At 51.7% G+C, this 20297-nt stretch overlaps 1 protein-coding gene across 1 annotated transcript in view; it reads right to left on the minus strand.

Moving 5' to 3' along the window:
• Nucleotides 1–20297, minus strand: part of LOC115640701 — a 54688-nt gene that overhangs the window by 23540 nt on the left and 10851 nt on the right. The window contains exons 5-7 of the mRNA XM_030543576.1: nt 17844–17959; nt 12411–12443; nt 9649–10176 (exon numbers count right to left, since the gene is read on the minus strand). Coding sequence (XP_030399436.1) covers nt 9649–10176; nt 12411–12443; nt 17844–17959 — 677 coding nt within the window. The remainder of the gene's footprint in view (nt 1–9648; nt 10177–12410; nt 12444–17843; nt 17960–20297) is intronic.

Here is a 20297-nt window from a genome sequence, read left to right on the forward strand (position 1 = left end):
TAGGGTCCAGGGAACCTGACTGCAGAGGCTTCAATAAATCTAGCCAGAGAAGTGATTCAACAGGGAAGGATGCCTTGGGACAGAGCAGCCCCGCACTCACTGGGAGCAGGACCCGGGGCAGGAGGCTGGGGGGTGAAGAGGGGGCTAAGCAATGTTCCCTGGAATTTTTTACATCCATGTGCTATTCCTGGGGGAATTCTGCACCAAAAATTAAAAAATTCTGCATGCGATGTTTGAAAATTCTGCAAAAATCTGAATATTTTATTTGTCAAAAAAACACAGTATAATCATGCCAGTCACAATTATTTTGGTGATTTAGTTCAAAATATCTGTCAGCGAGTCTGTCCGTAACCATACAGACCAAAAAAAACAAACCTGATTTTTTTTTTTTGACAAAGAGATTCCTCACGAGGCATATTAATACAGAACGTTGTGTAATTCATTTAAAGGACACTGCAGAACTGTATTTCCTGCACCCCTCAGAAGCAGTGCAAAGGCTTGAGGGGAGTCGGGGGTAAGGGAGGAGCTGAGGGAGAGCGAAGGTGACTGGGAGTGAACCTGGAGGGTGTTGAGTGGAGGTGGGAGGTTTTTCTTTGGGGGAAGGATGGGATTGTGAGCGTCGGGAAGCCTCCCACAAGCAAACCCTGACTGACCCCCAAGCCTCTCCTACTCAGGCAGGCACCTGTGCCCCTGTCCCTGCACCCTCCCCCACCCATGGGTCTCTTCAGCCTCCTCCCCCAACCCTATGTGCCCCCGGAGGCCGCTCTGCCATCCCAGACTCAACGCTGTCACCCCACTAGCTCCTGAGCCCACGCCCCAGTCTGTCCCCCCACCAACCATTCTGAACCCCCGCCTGTGACCCACCCTCCCCCAGCAGCCCCATGTGCCCCACTCTGTCCTAACATGGCTTCATGGGCAGGTGCTGCGATGAACTTTTGCTCCTGGTGAAATTCTGCAGCACCCAGCAGAGAATTTTGCATTTTCCAGCATAAAATACATTTTGCCTAAGAAGTGCTGCGGTTCCGCCTTTTGCCCACCAGGGGACGCTGTGGCGCTAGAACAGCAGCATGAATGCAGCTGTTCTGCGGCACAGCGGCCTCTGGTGGGAACAAATGGAACTGCAGCACGTGAGACACATGAATTATGTAAAAGCAGCAAAGAATCCTGTGGCACCTTATAGACTAACAGACGTTTTAGAGCATGAGCTTTCGTGGGTGAATACCCACTTCCTCAGATGCATGTAATGGAAATTTCCAGGGGCAGGTATATATATGCTAGCAAACAAGCTAGAGATAACGAGGTCAGTTCAATCAGGGGGGATGAGGCCCTGTTCTAGCAGTTGAGGTGTGAAAACCAAGAGAGGAGAAACTGGTTCTGTAATTGGCAAGCCATTCACAGTCTTTGTTCAATCCTGAGCTGATGGTGTCAAATTTGCAGATGAACTGAAGCTCAGCAGTTTCTCTTTGAAGTCTGGTCCTGAAGTTTTTTTGCTGCAGGATGGCCACCTTAAGGTCTGCTATAGTGTGGCCAGGGAGGTTGAAGTGCTCTCCTACAGGTTTTTGTATATTGCCATTCCTAATGTCTGATTTGTGTCCATTTATCCTTTTCCGTAGAGACTGTCCAGTTTGGCCGATGTACATAGCAGAGGGGCATTGCTGGCATATGATGGCGTATATTACATTGGTGGATGTGCAGGTGAATGAACCAGTGATGGTGTGGCTGATCTGGTTAGGTCCTGTAATGGTGTTGCTGGTGTAGATATGTGGGCAGAGTTGGCATCGAGGTTTGTTGCATGGATTGGTTCCTGAGCTAGAGTTATTACGGTGTGGTGTGCAGTTGCTGGTGAGAATATGTTTCAGGTTGGCAGGTTGTCTGTGGGCAAGGATTGGCCTGCCACCCAAGGCCTGTGAAAGTGTGGGATCATTGTCCAGGATGGGTTGTAGATCCTTGATGATGCGTTGGAGGGGTTTTAGCTGGGGGCTGTATGTGATGGCCAGTGGAGTCCTGTTGGTTTCTCTCTTGGGTTTGTCTTGCAGTAGGAGGCTTCTGGGTACACGTCTGGCTCTGTTGATCTGTTTCTTTATTACCATCAACCTCATGAAGAAACTTGCACAAATACAGACAGATATCATCTTCCTTTCCAAATGCAAACGGATGGACATCATACCAAATGGACTAAAGGTAAAAAATCCACTGCTATCTACATACTACACAGACCACAGTGAGAGATTATGTCATACTCTATCAAAAAAACTGAGGAACCACCTGATCAGCATCCTATACAGCAAACAGGAAAACATCAAAAAAGAGCTCTCCAACCTGGAGACTCTCATTAATAACCAAACTTCTATACAAACGGACTTCACTAGAATAAGACAGGAGATCTACATTACTCACTTCACCTCTCTTCAAAGGAAAAAGGACTGTAAGCTGTCTAAACTCCTACCTGCCACATGGGGCCACAACAGTGGTACCCCTAACCCACCCAGCAATATCGTCAATCTATCCAACTACACACTCAGCCCAGAAGAAAAGTCTGTTCTATCTCGGGGACTCTCTTTCTGCCCTGCCACCCCCACCAACATGATACAGTTCTGTGGCGATCTGGAAGCCTACTTTCGCCGTCTCCGACTCAAAGAATACTTCCAGGACAACACTGAACAGTGCACTGATACACGGGTGCCCTCCCACCAACAGCACAAGAAAAAGAACTCCACATGGACTCCTCCTGAGGGTCGAAATGACAGCCTGGACCTATACATTGAATGCTTCCGCCGGCGTGCACAGGCAGAAATCGTGGAACAACAACATCGCTTGCCTCACAACCTAAGTCGTGCAGAACGCAATGCCATCCACAGCCTCAGAAACCACCCTGACATTATCATCAAAGAGGCTGATAAAGGAGGTGCTGTTGTCATCATGAACAGGTCTGACTATCAAAAGGAGGCAGCCAGACAACTCTCCAATACCAAATTCTACAGGCCACTTCCCTCAGATCCCACTGAGGAATACACAAAGAAACTACAGCATCTACTCAGGACACTCCCTACACTAACACCAGAAGAAATCAACATACCCCTAGAGCCCCAACCAGGGTTATTCTATCTACTACCCAAGATCCACAAACCCGGCAATCCTGGACGCCCCATCATCTCGGGCATTGGCACTCTCACTGAAGGACTGTCTGGATATATGGACTCTCTACTCAGACCCTATGCCACCAGCACTCCCAGCTATCTCCGTGACACCACTGATTTCCTGAGGAAACTACAATGCATTGGTGACCTCCCAGAAAACACCATCCTAGCCACCATGGATGTAGAGGCTCTCTACACAAACATCCCACACACAGATGGAATACAAGCTGTCAGGAACACTATCCCTGATGATGCCACAGCACAACTGGCTGCTGAGCTCTGTGCCTTTATACTTACACACAACTATTTCAAATTTGATGACAATATATATCTCCAGATCAGTGGCACTGCTATGGGCACCCGCATGGCCCCACAATATGCCAATATCTTCATGGCTGACCTGGAACAACGCTTCCTCAAGTCTCGTCCACTCACACCTCTTCTCTACCTACGCTACATTGATGACATCTTCATCATCTGGACCCATGGGAAGGAGACTCTGGAAAAATTCCACCATGATTTCAACAGCTTCCACCCCACCATCAACCTCAGCCTGGACCAATCTACACGGGAGGTCCACTTTCTTGACACCACGGTGCAAATAAGTGATGGTCACATTAACACCACCCTATATCGAAAACCCACCGACCGCTATGCCTACCTTCATGCCTCCAGCTTCCATCCCGGGCACATCACACGATCCATTGTCTACAGCCAAGCACTGAGGTACAACCGCATCTGCTCTGACCCCTCAGACAGAGACCAACACCTACAAAATCTCCACCAAGCATTCTCAAAACTACAATACCCACACGAGGAAATAAAGAAACAGATCAACAGAGCCAGACGTGTACCCAGAAGCCTCCTACTGCAAGACAAACCCAAGAGAGAAACCAACAGGACTCCACTGGCCATCACATACAGCCCCCAGCTAAAACCCCTCCAACGCATCATCAAGGATCTACAACCCATCCTGGACAATGATCCCACACTTTCACAGGCCTTGGGTGGCAGGCCAATCCTTGCCCACAGACAACCTGCCAACCTGAAACATATTCTCACCAGCAACTGCACACCACACCGTAATAACTCTAGCTCAGGAACCAATCCATGCAACAAACCTCGATGCCAACTCTGCCCACATATCTACACCAGCAACACCATTACAGGACCTAACCAGATCAGCCACACCATCACTGGTTCATTCACCTGCACATCCACCAATGTAATATACGCCATCATATGCCAGCAATGCCCCTCTGCTATGTACATCGGCCAAACTGGACAGTCTCTACGGAAAAGGATAAATGGACACAAATCAGACATTAGGAATGGCAATATACAAAAACCTGTAGGAGAGCACTTCAACCTCCCTGGCCACACTATAGCAGACCTTAAGGTGGCCATCCTGCAGCAAAAAAACTTCAGGACCAGACTTCAAAGAGAAACTGCTGAGCTTCAGTTCATCTGCAAATTTGACACCATCAGCTCAGGATTGAACAAAGACTGTGAATGGCTTGCCAATTACAGAACCAGTTTCTCCTCTCTTGGTTTTCACACCTCAACTGCTAGAACAGGGCCTCATCCCCCCTGATTGAACTGACCTCGTTATCTCTAGCTTGTTTGCTAGCACACATATATATATACCTGCCCCTGGATATTTCCATTACATGCATCTGAGGAAGTGGGTATTCACCCACGAAAGCTCATGCTCTAAAACGTCTGTTAGTCTATAAGGTGCCACAGGATTCTTTGCTGCTTTTACAGATCCAGACTAACACGGCTACCCTCTGATACATGAATTATGTGCGCCCGCAGTTATGCAGAATCCCCCCAGGAGTAATGGGCAGATGAATTTTGTTATGTGCACAGATAATGAGGTGACGAGTGGCAGGGATGGGACTAAGGGGTTCGGAGTGTGGGGAGGGGATCAGGGCTGGGGCAGAGGGAGAAGGCTCTGGCTGCAGGTGTGGGCTCTGGGGTGGGACTGAGGATGAGAGGTTTGGGGTGCAGGCTGCCCAAGGCTGTGGCAGAGGGAGAGAACTGCCTCCAGCCCTCTCCCCGCCCCTGCAGCTGTGGGAGAGGCATCTCTTCCCAGATCGCTGCAGCTCTGGACTGGGGCTGCGAGACAGGTGTCTCTCCCAGCTGGAGCCCTGCATGCTGCAAACTCCCTGCTCACCCCCTATTCCCCAGCTTACCCTACACCTCTCCCCCTTCCAGACCCCTCTGGCTGTGCGCCTCTGTGGTTCTCATCGGGTGCGTGATCCTTGATGTGCGGCCACGCAGGCACATGCACCTTAGATGGAACACAGGTGATCAGCCTCTGCCCCAAGGGTGGCAGGTTTGGGGCATGAACAGGCTGGAAATGGCTTTCCCCTCACCCACTCTGCCCAGCCAGTCCAGAGCTAAGCTGAGGGGTGAAGAGACATCCCCGAGCCAGTGCTGTGCGGAGCTTTGGCACATGCAGATCTTAGCACCTCATGGACAGCACCCTAAGCCAGAGGGTCATGGGCTTTCCTGGGGTGGCAGCTCAGACAGAGGCAGTGGAGGAAGGAAAGAGCCTATTGGCCCAGCTGCTGGTGAGCTGAGTGCTCTGATCAGGACCTGCGTCTCCACCCAGTACTGGGAGCAGGATGTGTCCTACTGGATATGGAGGAGCATTGAGGTGGGGGGCAAAGCAGGGAGAGGATGGTGAGAGGGGGAGTATGTAAAGGGCTGGTGGGGGGGCATAGGCTGACCAGTGTTAAAAATTAGGATGTGGGTGGGGGGTAAAAGCTTATATAATAAAAAGCCCCAAATATCAGGACTCTCCCTATAAAATCAAGACATCTAGTCACCCTAGGTGGGCAACAGAGGTGACATGTAACTGCCTGCTGCCTGTTCATTTTTATTTCACATTCCTGGTGTAACCCTTCTGCCCCTCTGAGTTGGCAGCAACAAGGGCCGGGTTCAGTATCCAGGGGTTCCGTTTCAGTAACACAATGCATAACCGGCTCGAGCCCCCACCCAGTGACCTGGGACACTCACATACCACACCCCCCTGGGTGCCTGTAGGAGGCAATACTTCCCCTCTCGCAAGCACGGAGTCTGAGTGTAGCAAAATCTTTTTAATAAAGGAAAGAATTAATGCAGCATCCCATTGGAGAAACACCACAAACAGGGCTATAACACAAACCATAAACAAAAACCCACCTCCAAGTACGTTTGGCAATGTCCTTTTTTCCCTTAGGGTTTTAAGTCCAATCACCCCAAAGTCCAACAACCCAAAAGTCTCGGGTCAATGCCACCCCAGAGTTCGAGCGTTTATCTGTAGAGGTCACTCCCCCCCAGCCTGGATAGAAAGGGACACCTTACGTGGTCCGGGGCCAACTGCCCTGCCTCTCCGTGGGTTCTGCTTCCGCCTTCTCCATGAACTGCTCCGCTTTACCAGCCGCTGTACGCTGCTCCTCCAGCCGTCCTCAGAAACTGCTCCACTCCACCAGCTGCTCGGCTCCATGAGCTGCTCCAGTTCTCCCTGCAAACTGCTCGGCTCCGCTCGCTCTGTGGGCCACTCCACCCATCCCACAGCTACTCCACTCTGCCAGCCGCTCTGCTGCCACCAGCTGTCCCGTGATCCACTCCAGCCATCCCCACAACTGCTTCACTCCACCAGCTGCTCTGTTCCACAGTATAGCTTCAGGCTCCCCCACTAGTTAGCACAGCACTCAGTGCTCTCAGCTCAGTTATTTCAGCTCTTTAGTGATTTCAACTCTTAGTGGGGGAGCCCCAGTGCAAGTGCACCATTAGCCCAAAGTGATTTCAGCTCAGTAACCTGTATTTAAATCCTTAAGGGAATAAAAAAATCAACTCTGACATTCCACAGTGGAGAGAGGAGGGGGTGCAACTGGTGCTTCTGGCTCCACAAGGAGACTGCACCACCAGGCACAGATACCTGCCCCCAGCCTCTCTCAATTCTCTGGGTTTTGGAACCCATGTCTCATGTCTAGCCAGGACCATCCAACTGAGGGTGAGCAATTTGTCACCAAGCAGTCCCACAGCTTGGGAGTCTGGGATAGGGTAGGCGTGCCTATGCAAATACACTCTCTGAAATTCTTTCCAACAGATGTCAGTGTAGAGCTTATCCTGACTCTGCTTACACTGGTATTGCCAGAGTAATTCCCACCCCTACAGTTACATTATTTACTTGACAGGATAACGGGGGTGGAAGAGATGATCTAGCGGGAAATGTCATGCATGATAGAATCCAGCATCATTCATATATTTGTCAGTTATGGGTGCATAACTGGCTGGATAACCGTACTCAAAGAGTAGTTGTTAATGGTTCCCAATCCTGCTGGAAAGGTATAACAAGTGGGGTTCAGCAGGGATGTGTTTTGGGACCAGCTCTGTTCAATATCTTCATCAATGACTTAGAGGTTGGCATAGAAAGTACGCTTATTAAGTTTGCAGATGATACCAAACTGGGAGAGATTGCAACTGCTTTGGAGGACAGGGTCATAATTCAAAATGATCTGGACAAATTGGAGAAATGGTCTGAGGTAAACCGGATGAAGTTTAATAAAGACAAATGCAAAGTGCTCCACTTAGGAAGGAACAATCAGTTTCACACATACAGAATGGGAAGAGACTGTCTAGGAAGGAGTACAGCGGAAAGGGATCTAGGGGTTATAGTGGACCACATCTAAGTCAACAGTGTGATGCTGTTGCAAAAAAAGCAAACATGATTCTGAGATGCATTAACAGGTGTGTTGTGAGCAAGACACAAGAAGTCATTCTTCCGCTCTACTCTGCGCCGGTCAGGCCTCAACTGGAGTATTGTGTCCAGTTCTGGGCACCACATTTCAAGAAAGATGTGGAGAAATTGGAGAGGGTCCAGAGAAGAGCAACAAGAATGATTAAAGGTCTTGAGAACATGACCTATGAAGGAAGGCTGAAAGAATTGGGGTTGTTTAGTTTGGAAAAGAGAAGACTGAGGGGACATGATAGCAGTTTTCAGGTATCTAAAAGGGTGTCATCAGGAGGAGGGAGAAAACTTGTTCACCTTAGCCTCTAAGAATCGAACAAGAAGCAATGGGCTTAAACTGCAGCAAGGGAGATTTAGGTTGGACATTAGGAAAAAGTTCCTAACTGTCAGGGTAGTTAAACACTGGAATAAATTGCCTAGGGAGGCTGCGGAATCTCTGTCTCTGGAGATATTTAAGAGTAGGTTAGATAAATGTCTATCAGGGATGGTTTAGACAGTATTTGGTCCTGCCATGAGGGCAGGGGACTGGACTTGATGACCTCTCGAGGTCCCTTCCTGTCCTAGAGTCTATGAATCTATGAATCAATCCTACATTTCTCATCTGTTTCTGCCTCGACATCCTGTACCGGGCAGCAGACACAAGGGAACTGATTGGGCTTTCAGGGCTCTGTTCATTTTAAATAACTTTTGGTAAAATTCATGTGGAAATCAACGTTTTGTTTCTATCTCAAAATACAGCTCACACAGCAAACCACAGCTTCCCAAAAAGTTTTAATAGACAAATTGCCCTCTCAGGTCCATTTACTGGGTGAATAAGGAGAACAGGAGATCACAAGCAGTTTGCCTACACAGGGAAAATTCATTATTCTAGAAAATATATTAACCCATTAAAACTAGCACAATGGTAAACGTGACTTAGGTGCTTTTGAAAATCCCACCTGAAGTTACTTAGCAGCACAAGTTCCACTGAAAATCAATTCGTTTTATGTCACTTTGGTTCTTTTGAAAATTCCAGCCTTTGCCCCTCAGGCCACGTCTACACTACAGCATAAAATCGAAATTATTAAAACCGGTTTTATAAAACTGGTTTTATAAAATCGATTTTACACGTCCACACTAGGGCACATTAATTCGGTGGTGTGCGTCCATGGTCCTAGGCTACCATCGATTTCCGGCGCGGTGCACTCTGGGTAGCTCAGTAAAAGAATGAGACCAATAACTTCGATTTGCGTCCACACTAACCCTAAATCGATATAGTAATATCGATTTTAGGGTTACTCCTCTCATTGGGGAGGAGTACAGAAATCGATTTTAAGAGCCCTTAAAATCGATTTAAAGTGCCTTGTAGTGTGGACGGGTACAGCGTTAAATCGATTTAACGCTGTTTAAATCGATTTAACGCTGTAGTGTGGACCAGGCCTCATACACACACTAACACCCACCCCCCCTTCCCTCCAGCCACTTCAGCCAGGCCTCCCCCCTGCTTTTCCCTCCCCCCTCCACAGGGGGCTCCCTCCTTCCTTGGTGGGACCCCCCCCCCACTCCACACAGAGTCGGCCTCTTTGGAGCATAGAGACCCAGCCTAGAGCCTCACACAGACCTCCACAGCCATAGAGCTGCGGGTAGAGAGTCACACCCCTCCAGCCCTGTCTGTGCGGAGGAAGACTGACTGAGTCCTCCAGGGTCATAGAGATCAGGAGGGTGGGGGCTAGAGGGGCCTGTTTCACGGGCACAGGCGGGGCACGGTGTGAACCGCACACTAAGCACATGGGCCCGGGGGGGAGGGAAGGGGAATGAAAAGCAACGGGCCAGAGAAGAGCGGGCGGATTCTCTCCCCGGCGAACGAGGCCGGCGGGAAAGTGAAGATCCAGTCCCCGGTGCCGGCATCGAAAAACGCCACCTGCCCCGGTTCATAGTCCAGATACACCCGGATCCTGCGGGGCGCCTGGCGCAGGGACAAGGGGCTGAGCTCGTCAGGGGATGTGAGAGCCCAGTACCGATCCGCATTGCACAGCACAGCCCAGATCCCCCGCTCAGGGTTAAAATCAATATCTCCCTTCCTGCTCACAGACTCCCTGGCCACCCCCACAATACAGACTTCACCTTCCTTTCTCTCTATCTCCCAGTAATGTCGGCCCGAGGTGAATCCCTCACAGCCCAGCACACAGAGCTCAGTGTCAAATCTCTCCGGGTTGTTGGGCAGATCCTGCCATGTGTCTCCCCTTCTCACACTTTTCCGATCCGCAGACACAATGAGGTAGGGATGGGCCGTGTCTGGATCCAGAGTCACGTTCGCTGCAGAGAGAGAATCAGAGCGTGAGGGGCAGAGCTCAGCCCTGGAGGAGGGTCTGATCATGTCGGTGACAGAACCTGCTCAAGCTGCGGGGTGAATGAGGCAACCTCCTGCCTCCAGGATTTACCCAGTTCTGCATGGGGAGCAGCGCTGAGATCTCAGCCATGGGCAGGGGAGATTCACACCCCTGACAGAGCCAGTTCAGGGACAGAGTGAAAGGATCAGCTCCGCTGAGCCAGGCCCCCAGACCCAGAGTCTGAGTCTCAGTGATTCCATCCTTGTGCTTGGGGGAAAGACAAGGGGGGTTAGAAGGAGGTGGTTTTAAACCACCTTTGTCCTTCCTTTAGTCTCCCTGGCCCCTAGTTCCAGGGGCCTCAGGGCTGCAAAGCAGAGTCAGCCAGAGTGTGATGCATCCTGTCTGTGCCCCCAGAAGAGCCGTCCCTTGGGTAGAGCGAATCGGGGCGACCACTCCAGGTCTCGAGCTTTTGGGGGGCCCTGAGGGCTGGTGCAATTGGCTGGCATAGTTGGTACCAGAAGAAACAAATCCATCATTTCTGCTGTGCAGCCCCCTAGGGATGGTCCTGGCCCCCCTGACAATCAGGCCCATGGAATCTTTCCCCATCTGCACCCACCTCTCCCCACAGATGTGATTAGAGACCCTGGCATCATAGGAGGCTCCCAGCAGATTACAGGGAATCCAAAGCCCCCCTGTCCAATGATGCACCTCTTCACAGCTCGTCTCCTTGCAGAGCCCCCTCCTGCCTAATAATCAGGCAGCCGAGCACTAGAAAAACTGCTTTTATAGAGACATCACTGGCCTCCCATGACTCTGTGTAGCTGTGATGTGGCTGAGGACTCCATACACTTCCTGAATGGCTGCTCTTCTTTTGTTGGTCTATCGGGGACTTTCTAAACTCCACATTGCTGGCCCCAAGGCTATGCAATGGCTAATACAGTATTGCCAGCTTCAAGAGATCCAATGTCATGAGACTGGCCCAAAAATCATGACATTTTAAGAAGGATTCTATTGTGGTTTTTAGGTCAGCCTCTTGATGTTTGAACTCCCTCCAGAGGATGTGCGCATGTGACAATTAGTGCTGCCCACTCTCCCACATGTACTGGAGAAGGGGATTTTGGCTCTTTCTGCAGGAGCTCTCATCCCACATCTGCCCCTCTTCTGCCCAGCAATTAATCCTGTCCCCTAGATCCCCATCAGGTCTGCCCCATCCAACCCCCTCAATTCAGTCCCGCAATCGCCATCATCACTCGTCATCAGTTCAGCACCCCTACCCCACTTCCCTCAGTTCACCCTCCTAGCACACACCCTATCTGCTCAGAATCCACCATCAATACAGCCCCCTCCCCAGCCCATCAGCCCCCTGCTCACTTCAGGCCCCCTGCAGCCCCCAGGCCATAATAAAGCCCTCCCAGCCTCACCTCTGCTCCTCCTAGGGCTCTCCCTAAGCCTGGGGGCTACAGTGGGGTCCCCTCTCCCACTTCTCAGGGGAGCAGCCTCAGTGGGGTGGCTGACAGTGGGAGCTCCGGCCGCACCCAGGGTAACTGATAGGATTTCTAAGTAAAATCAAGACTAAATTTTAGAACTCTCAAATGTTGGGATTTTTGTTCTGGCCACAGTTCTATTGCGAGACCGTGAGTGAGGCTTAGTTTTACTCAGAAATCGCATCTCTCACAATTAATTCGTGAGAGTTGACATGTCTGCTAATAGCTGATGTGTACCTTACCCTTTTTGACATTTTTAACATTTTTTCTTTTGACTTATAAAGTGGAGAGATAAAACAGAAATGTCTTATTTTTTGTATGTTGAATTCTCCCATTCTTCATTGTACCTCTTGTGCACTTGCTAATAATAATAATATTGCCAGAGGATGTGATGTATGTGCCTAAAGAGTTCTTCAACTGAGGTGAGATGTTCCTCTCTGACTTTCCTAAAGGCTCATTTTTAAACTTTTAGATCTCTATGGAGATATACTGCTCGCCCTCTCTCCCCCACCCCAGACCATCTGGTTAGGCCAATCACTACTTAAACATTCTAAATTATAATAGAGAAAAGCATCTACTTTTCTGTTTTTAGGAAAGATTTGTGCAGCCACCAATAGTATGGTGTTCAGCTCCTGTCAAATGCAAAATTGAAACAAAACCTGAACTATGGCGCTACCAATGAGCTACCATAATTCATATGAAAGTTTTCACTCCCCCTTTGATCCGAGAAATTTACCTTTGTCCAACCTCTGTCTAGACGACAGTGAGTCTAGAGGAAGAAAAGGGTGAAAAAGACAAAATCTCGTGTCATATTTATTAATATACTTACATGTTCTAACACAAAAGCAAAATGAAAAGAAAACAAACTTTGTTAAGTTATAGTTAGGGAGGTTAAGTGCAATTCAGACCAATACAAACCATTAAACACATCACTAAAAAATAACCACAGATGTTAAAACCCAAGGACTCGGGCAATGGGGCTATTTAATTGCAGTGTAGATGCTCGGGCTTGGGCAGAAGCTTGGGCTCTGGGACCCTGTGACGGGAGAGGGTTGCAGAGCCCAGGCTCCAGCCCAAGCCCAAACCTCGTGAGCCTGAGTCAGGAGACATGGGCCAGCCACAGGTGTTTAATTGCTGTGTAGACAAACCCTCTGAAACCAACACATAATTCACAGACAGACCAATACACAGAAACTTTTTCACTGATTAGCATTCAATCAACTTTAAATCTGCCCCTGAACCATTAGTACTTAGTAAAACTGGCTCATCCTTCCTGACAGACTCCAGCTTAGGAGGATAAAAGTTGGAGAATCTCTAAAGCAGGGGTGGGGAACTGACAGCCCACGGTCCAGATCTGGCCTGTTGCTAAATTTCATCTGGCCTGTGGCACCACCACCTGTCTCCACTGCAGGGGAAAGCCCTGAGCCTCTGTCAAGAGCTGTGGGAACTAGGAGTGCAGAGGGTGGTGCAACACCCCCCAGGTTTTGCGTTGGCTGCTGGACCCCCACTTGGGCTCTGCCCCCGGCGCCGCAGGAGGGTTCCCATCTGCTGGCCCTGCACCAGGGGCTCTACTTCCACCCCTAGCTGTGGTCCTAGGCTCAGCCCTCTTACCCCCTTTCCATGTCTCGCCACTCTCCTCCCAGAGCGATGGCCCAATCTTGGCACCAGCTCTGAGGAGAGGGGGCACACACAGGAGTAAGAGGGGGTCTAGGTAAAAAGTTTGGAGACCACTGGCTTTCAGCACCCCCACTGTAAAAATTGTTCCAGCGCCACTGCCAGTGGGGCTGGAGCCACGTGCGCTGGCTCAGCATTCCGGGAGGGGAAGCTTCGAGCCTCCACGCCCCCTCTCTGTCCCCCCGCGGGTGAGTGGCCCAGAATTGATTTTTTAATGTGAGCAAATGGCCCATAATAGAAGAAAGATTCCCCACTCCTTCTCTAAAGCAAGAGAGGGACTATGACGACCCGGGAGGCCTTGCAGACGAAAAATCCAAACAAACTTACTTCAAAAACAGTTAATTCAGCAGAAGGCTCGAGCTGAAATTAACGTTCATAGCTGCTAAGAAAGGGAGTCCGAATTTAGGACCCTAACCCAGTGTGTATGTGCTGTATTGAGAGCTGAGTAGGTGTCATGGAGACCCCGGGTGATGCTCCGGAACTGCTCCCCACCAAGCCAGTCAGGACTTTGGGGAGCCTCCTCTCCCTTGGAGCAGACTTGTTCAGGGCAAGAAGCTCACACGGCTTCACCTCCTGGGTCTCTCCTTGGAGCATTCAGCATCCTCTGCCCCTCCGTGCGCTTCCCACAGCGAGTCCACCCCAGCGGGGTCCTGGGGAAGCCACCGGGTCCTGCACCCCCACTTTGCAGTCAGACGTGACTCTTAGCCAGCCAGTAACACAGAGGTTTATTCGATGACAGGAACAGGGTCTAAAACAGAGCTTGTAGGTACAGAGAACCGGACCCCTCGGCCGGGTCCATTCTGGGGGTCAGTGAGCCAGACCCCCACGTCTGCCCTCAGCCCACTCCAGACTAACACCCCCCCAGCCCCTCCTCTCTGCTCAGCCCCTTTCCCGGGCCAGGAGGTCACCTGATCCCTTTGTCTCCAACACCTTCAGTTGGCACCTTTGCAGAGGAGGGGCCCAGGCCATCAGTTGCTAGGAGACAGAGTGCCAGGCATTTAGGTGCACTGGCCCTTTGCTCTGCCAGATACTTAAGAACTTTCCCAGTTCGTCACATCTCTCCCCCCTTCGAGACCGAACTGAGCGAGGTCACTTCAGCCAGTGACCTGGGGAAGTTCGAACCCATCAAAGTTCCCATGGATGCCCCAGCATCTCTCCCATCCCTTGGTGTGAGTTACACCAGGACAGTCCAGTCTTACGCCCTCCCTTAGGTCGGGTGTGCTTGATGGCACTTGCAGGCTGCATGTGGGAAGGTTTATGCAGCCCACACCCTTTGCCACCCCAGTACCCCTGGGCTTCAAGCTGGGATTGGGTCTTTTCCCAGCACTCTGGTCTGTGATTCGGGCTCCCTTGGTTAAGAGCCCCCATCTTGGCCTTTGCCAGCTCTGGGCTTGGGCAGCCGCTTCCCACTTTGTGGCCCAGACACAACACCTCTGCCGTCCCCCCTTGCACTTTCCAGCTTTTACCGTAGGTCCCACCTCCTTGAGGCAGCCCAGCCCCCTCTTCACCTGGGACACCTGTTCCTCCCAGGTCTGGCTAAAGATGCACGTTATCAGTGTCTGCCAGGGCCAAGTTCTCCATCCCTCTCAGCTTGTCTATAATCTCCCCAGGCCTAGGCATGGGGTCGGCATCGGACACTGTGATGGCTTTAAGCTTCTGATAGCCCCCATAAAACCAGATCATCCTGTCTCGCTTGGGGATCAGCCCCATGGGTGAGGCCCATGGGCTGTAAAATGGCTGGATCCCATCTAAAGCCAGCAGGTCCTTGACCTCTCTCTCCAGGTTCTGGGCTGCTTTCCCAGTGACTCTGAATGGGGAACACCTGATGGGGAGATTGGCTCCCACCTCAGGGAAGAGATCCCCCTGGAGGTCTTCCCCCTTCTCCATCCAATCCTCCCTCTTCAGGTCCAGGGGTCCCCTCACTCTCCTCCCATCCAGCAGCTCAAATGGGAAGAACCTTGTGGATTCCTGGGGTACCACCAGCTGCCTCCCGATTCCCCCCAGTTCTACTTCCCCTTGGGGAGCCCATTCCCGAGACAGGAATCCCTCCTCCTGCAGGACTCTGTCCCTGCAGCCTTCCCCAAGGGGGTTTGCAATGCTGTGGCCAGCAAGTTCCCTCAGCTTCTCCAAGGAGGGATCCTTCTGCAGCTCGGTCTGGGATCCAGCTGCTGGGGCAGGGAGTGGGACCTGCTCCCTCTCGCTGGCTGGACCTGGGGTCACAGCCCTCCTGAGCCCTGTCCCTGGTAGCTCCCTCCCTGCTGTGCAATCACTTCCCAGCAGCACGTCTGAACCAGGCAAACCTGTTTGGCAGCTGACCTGCCCTGCCCGGGTGTCCCCCCACTCAGCTGGGGTCTCAGCTCCCCCTGTGCTCAGCGCTGCCCTTGCTGTCCCAGTGGGGGCAGGCAGTGAGCTCTCTGCTCTGGTCCCAGCATCAGAGACAGTGTGAGCCCCCTCTCCGGTGTGCAGGGGGGTGGGGAGCATCTCTCCCTCCCACTCAGCCCCAGGGGGCTGGTTACAGGTAGGCAGGTATCCTGAGCCCAGCAGCCCCTCCCCCCTGCCAGCCAGGTCATTTGCATTTTCACTGACCATTTCCATCCTAGCCAATTGGTTCCCTGGATTTGAATTCAAACCCTCGGCCGTTACAGGAGCGGGGCCTGGATCCTGTCCCATGGGGAGACAGTCACCCCCCAACAGGGCCTCCCAGCCGATATCTTGGAGAACCCCAACCACCAGCCAGCCCGACCCCTCCTGGGTCTGCACAGGGATCTGGGCCATAGGCAGGGCGAGGGGCTTCACCCCAGGGAACTTTACCCAGGTCCCACAGTCCCTCAGCATCTGGGGCTGCACCACTACAGTTCTCTCTGTCCCAGGGTCTCGCCCCCCCCCAGGCGTGTTTCCCCACTGACCCCTGGGCAGCCCCCTATGTCTCTCCGCTCCACCATCAGCAGTCCCTGTTGCTGCTGCTTCTCCTGCAGCTTTTCCTCGGGCTCTTGCTCTCTCTCATGATCCTCTCGCTCTCTCGGACTCTGCTCCCATCCCATCCGTCTCCAATCTCCTGATGGGGAACCCAATCGTGAAGACCCTCGTCTGATTGGGGACCAGACTCCCGGGGATGCCTGGCTGATGCTCCAGCTGCTCTCAGATCCTCTTGTAGCCCCATCTGGGCCAGGAATCTGCTCCTCAGAGCGGTGCTTCTCCTCCAACTGCACGATTAACTGTGCCTTGGTGAATTTCCCCATGCATAACCCTCTCTTTGTGCACAGGATCACAATGTTCTTCTCAAGGAGATGGTGATAGGCCATCACTTCACCGTTCCCAAGTGGCTCTGGACTCACAGGCCTGTGTGCTCTTGGCTCCCCCATGGTTTCCAGGAAGAACCCCTGGTGTGCCAGCCCTTCTCGTGATCACCACCTTTTTGCCAGGGTCGAGCTGCAGACTCCTCCGCCCCTGGGACTGCTCCTGCAATCCCCAGGGGAACCCTGCTACTGCAAAATCCTTCTCTCTCCCAGGGTCGAGCGGCAAGCTCTTCCGCCCCTGAGACTGCTCGCTGCAGTCCTCAGGGGGACCCCGTTACTCCAACAGTCCTTCTCGCTGGTCACACATTCCCAGAGGTTAACCGCCCCCTGAAACCGTCCCTCTCTGAGCCTTCAGCGCGCCTGGTCCTCATTATCCCTCCTTTGTTTTACTGCTCCCCAGTCACTTACTGCAAGCAGCGCCATTCACGGGGTGCAGTACATCCCACCGCTGCCACCAGTTGTCACGGAGTCCCCGGGCGATGCTCCGGAACTGCTCACCACCAAGCCAGTCAGGACTTTGGGGAGCCTCCTCTCCCTTGGAGCAGACTTGTTCAGGGCAAGAAGCTCACACGGCTTCACCTCCTGGGTCTCTCCTTGGAGCATTCAGCATCCTCTGCCCCTCCGTGTGCTTCCCACAGTGAGTCCACCCCAGCGGGGTCCTGGGGAAGCCATCGGGTCCTGCACCCCCACTTTGCAGTCAGACGTGACTCTTAGCCAGCCAGTAACACAGAGGTTTATTCAATGTCAGGAACAGGGTCTAAAACAGAGCTTGTAGGTACAGAGAACCGGACCCCTCGGCCGGGTCCATTCTGGGGGTCAGTGAGCCAGACCCCCACGTCTGCCCTCAGCCCGCTCCAGACTAACACCCCCCCAGCCCCTCCTCTCTGCTCAGCCCCTTTCCCGGGCCAGGAGGTCACCTGATCCCTTTGTCTCCAACACCTTCAGCTGGCACCTTTGCAGAGGAGGGGCCCCGTCCATCAGTTGCTAAGAGACAGAGTGTCAGGCATTTAGGTGCACTGGCCCTTTGCTCTGCCAGATACTTAAGAACTTTCCCAGTTTGTCACAGTAGGGAATTCATAGGTTCCAAATGATTAGTTGACTAACTCCATCCACAGTTATTTTCCCTCAGAGATTTCCCCAGCTCTATCTATTATCAATGTAATATAGGTGAGAAAATTCCCCAGGTGACTGTTTATTACCTTTGAATTTCTTCATTATGGTCTCCAGAGATGCATTTCTTTGAGACGATTCCCAGATTCTCCATTTCAGTTCAGAAGAAAAGGCTGCTGGGTTCTGAAACGTCTCCCTCTCGCATCTGAAGAACAACCCAGTGTTACTCGTTGTGGAGTTCGTTCATATTTTTTACTAAAATGTATTTTATTGTAGTGAATGGCTGTAGATCAGCAGATCCTGGAGGATTACATTCTCTATTGCCCCAGGAATAGTTACAATACCAGCTTGGACACTACAAGCTTTCCCTTCATTTTGGTGAGACCGATATTGGAAAACTGCATCCAGCTCCCGTGTCCCCATTTTAAAATGGATGTTGAAAAAGTGGAGATGGTGCAGAGAAGACCCACAAAACTGATTTGAGGGCTTGTGAAAATGCCTTGCCCTGAGAGAACCCTGGGACTTGAGTGTGGGTATAAACACCGTCACGGGGAGAACAGACTTGGTACTAAAGGGGTCCTCAGTTTAGCAAACAAAGGCACAACAAGGACCAATTGCTGGAAGCTGAAGCCAGAGAGATGCCCATGGGAAATCAGACAGACATTGTTAGCAGTGCGGGTGGATTAACCATTGGAAGAAACTGCCAAGGGAAGTGGTGGATTCTCCATCTCCTGACAGGGGCGCCAGAACAGGGGGGCCGTGGCCCCATCACTTTTAAAAGTGGGAGAGCTCTGCTCTCTGCCTTGGTACCTGCCTTACAGGCAAGTGATGGGGGAAGGGGGCAGAGAGGAGTGAGGAGGGGGCGGGGTCTTGGGGGAAGAGACAGAGCAGGGGTGGGGCCATGGTTTGGGCACCAGTGCCCCCCCCCACTTCTAGAGAGTTTCAGGGGCTACTGTCTGTTGATGTGTTCAAATCTAGACTGACTGGCTTTCTGGAAGGTACTTTAGTCAACGCAAGCGAGGATATAGTCAAATAAAAGTTATTGGGCTGAACACAGGAATAACTGGGTGAAATTTAAGGACCTGCGAATGCGATACATAGGCACCGACTCTGTGGGTGCTCTGAGACTGGAGCACCCACGGAAAATAAATAATGGGTGCTCAGCATGCACTAGCAGCCCCTTAGATCAGCTTCTCCCTCTCCCCCAGTGCCTCCCACCCACTAGCGGGCCCTGCCGATCAGCTCCTCCCGCTGCCTCCCAGCACCTCCCACCCACCATGGATCAGCTGTTCAGCAAAGAGCAGGATGCGCTGGTGAGGGGGAGGGGGGTTGGAGCAAGGGCAGGAAGAGGCGGGGCAGGGCCTTGGGGGATGGGGTGGAGTAGGGGTAGGGCTTGGGGCAGAGCAGGGGTCGAACAGCCCTGGGGGAATGAGAAAGTCGGTGTCTGTGCTGTGATATACAGGAGGTCAAATGTGATGATCTTACGGTCCTCCCTGGTCTTCAACTTTATGCATTTATGAAACTCAGTAATACCATGTGGCTATGAGTTCTGTGGGTTAATAATGAATTGTGTAAAAAAAAGTATTTCCTTTTCTCAGCTTTACACTAGTTGGTTTCAGTTGCACTGAACATCCATCCCCTCAGTATTGTATTGTGAGTGTGGGAAGCAGGATCATCTAACATATCCTGTACGCCAGTGAAAGGAGATAATTAGTGACAATCCTTGTGGTGATGTAGATACCCATCGTACCAGGACCTGGAGTGAGACCCACTAACCCATTTCAAAGATAATTTATGTTCTTATCTAGTTCTTTGGATACATACAATGGTCGGTCCACTAGCACAGGGGTTCTCAGCTTACAAAGGCCAGTGTGTGTCCACTCCACACTGGGGAACGGCAAACGACTGAATGAACTTGCAGTGCCCAGGGAGCCTTGAGCAGTGCGAGTCGGTGCAGTTCTGGGGGGCAGGGCTGGAGCTGGGGGGAACTGGCTGGTGCCTTCTATTGCTGGTTCATCAATGGCTGGGAGATGATTCATGTAACACAGCTGGGCGGGTCCCTGCCTGTAGGTGTCTGTGTCAGCACAGGGCCTGTCAGGCTTGTAGCTTGACATCAGCATCACGGGGCGACAGGCAGCCCAGGTTGGGGATCTGGAGGGCTCAGCAGTCCCACAGTCCAGGCTGCACCCTGGGAACCTGTTACACTGATGTAAATCTCCCTTGTGGAAATTAAACTGATTCCTTCGTGTCCTGTCCTCAGGGGACTTCAAGAACAACTGGTCAGAACAGCCTCAGACAGATTTGAAGACTGTTATCAGGCCCTGCCTCTCTGCAGAACAGCCTCAGACAGATTTGAAGACTGTTATCAGGCCCTACCTCAGTCTTCTCTTCTCTAGACTAAACACACCTATTTATTTCAACCTTCATCACAGCTCATCCATTCTAAGCCTCGGATCATTTTTGTTGCTCTGCTCTGAACTTTCTCCAATTTGTCCACATCTTTCTGAAAGTACGCTGCCCAAAACTGGACACAGTTTTCCAGC

This window comes from Gopherus evgoodei, unplaced genomic scaffold, assembly GCF_007399415.2.
Source record: "Gopherus evgoodei ecotype Sinaloan lineage unplaced genomic scaffold, rGopEvg1_v1.p scaffold_32_arrow_ctg1, whole genome shotgun sequence".
Lineage (NCBI taxonomy): Eukaryota > Metazoa > Chordata > Testudines > Testudinidae > Gopherus > Gopherus evgoodei.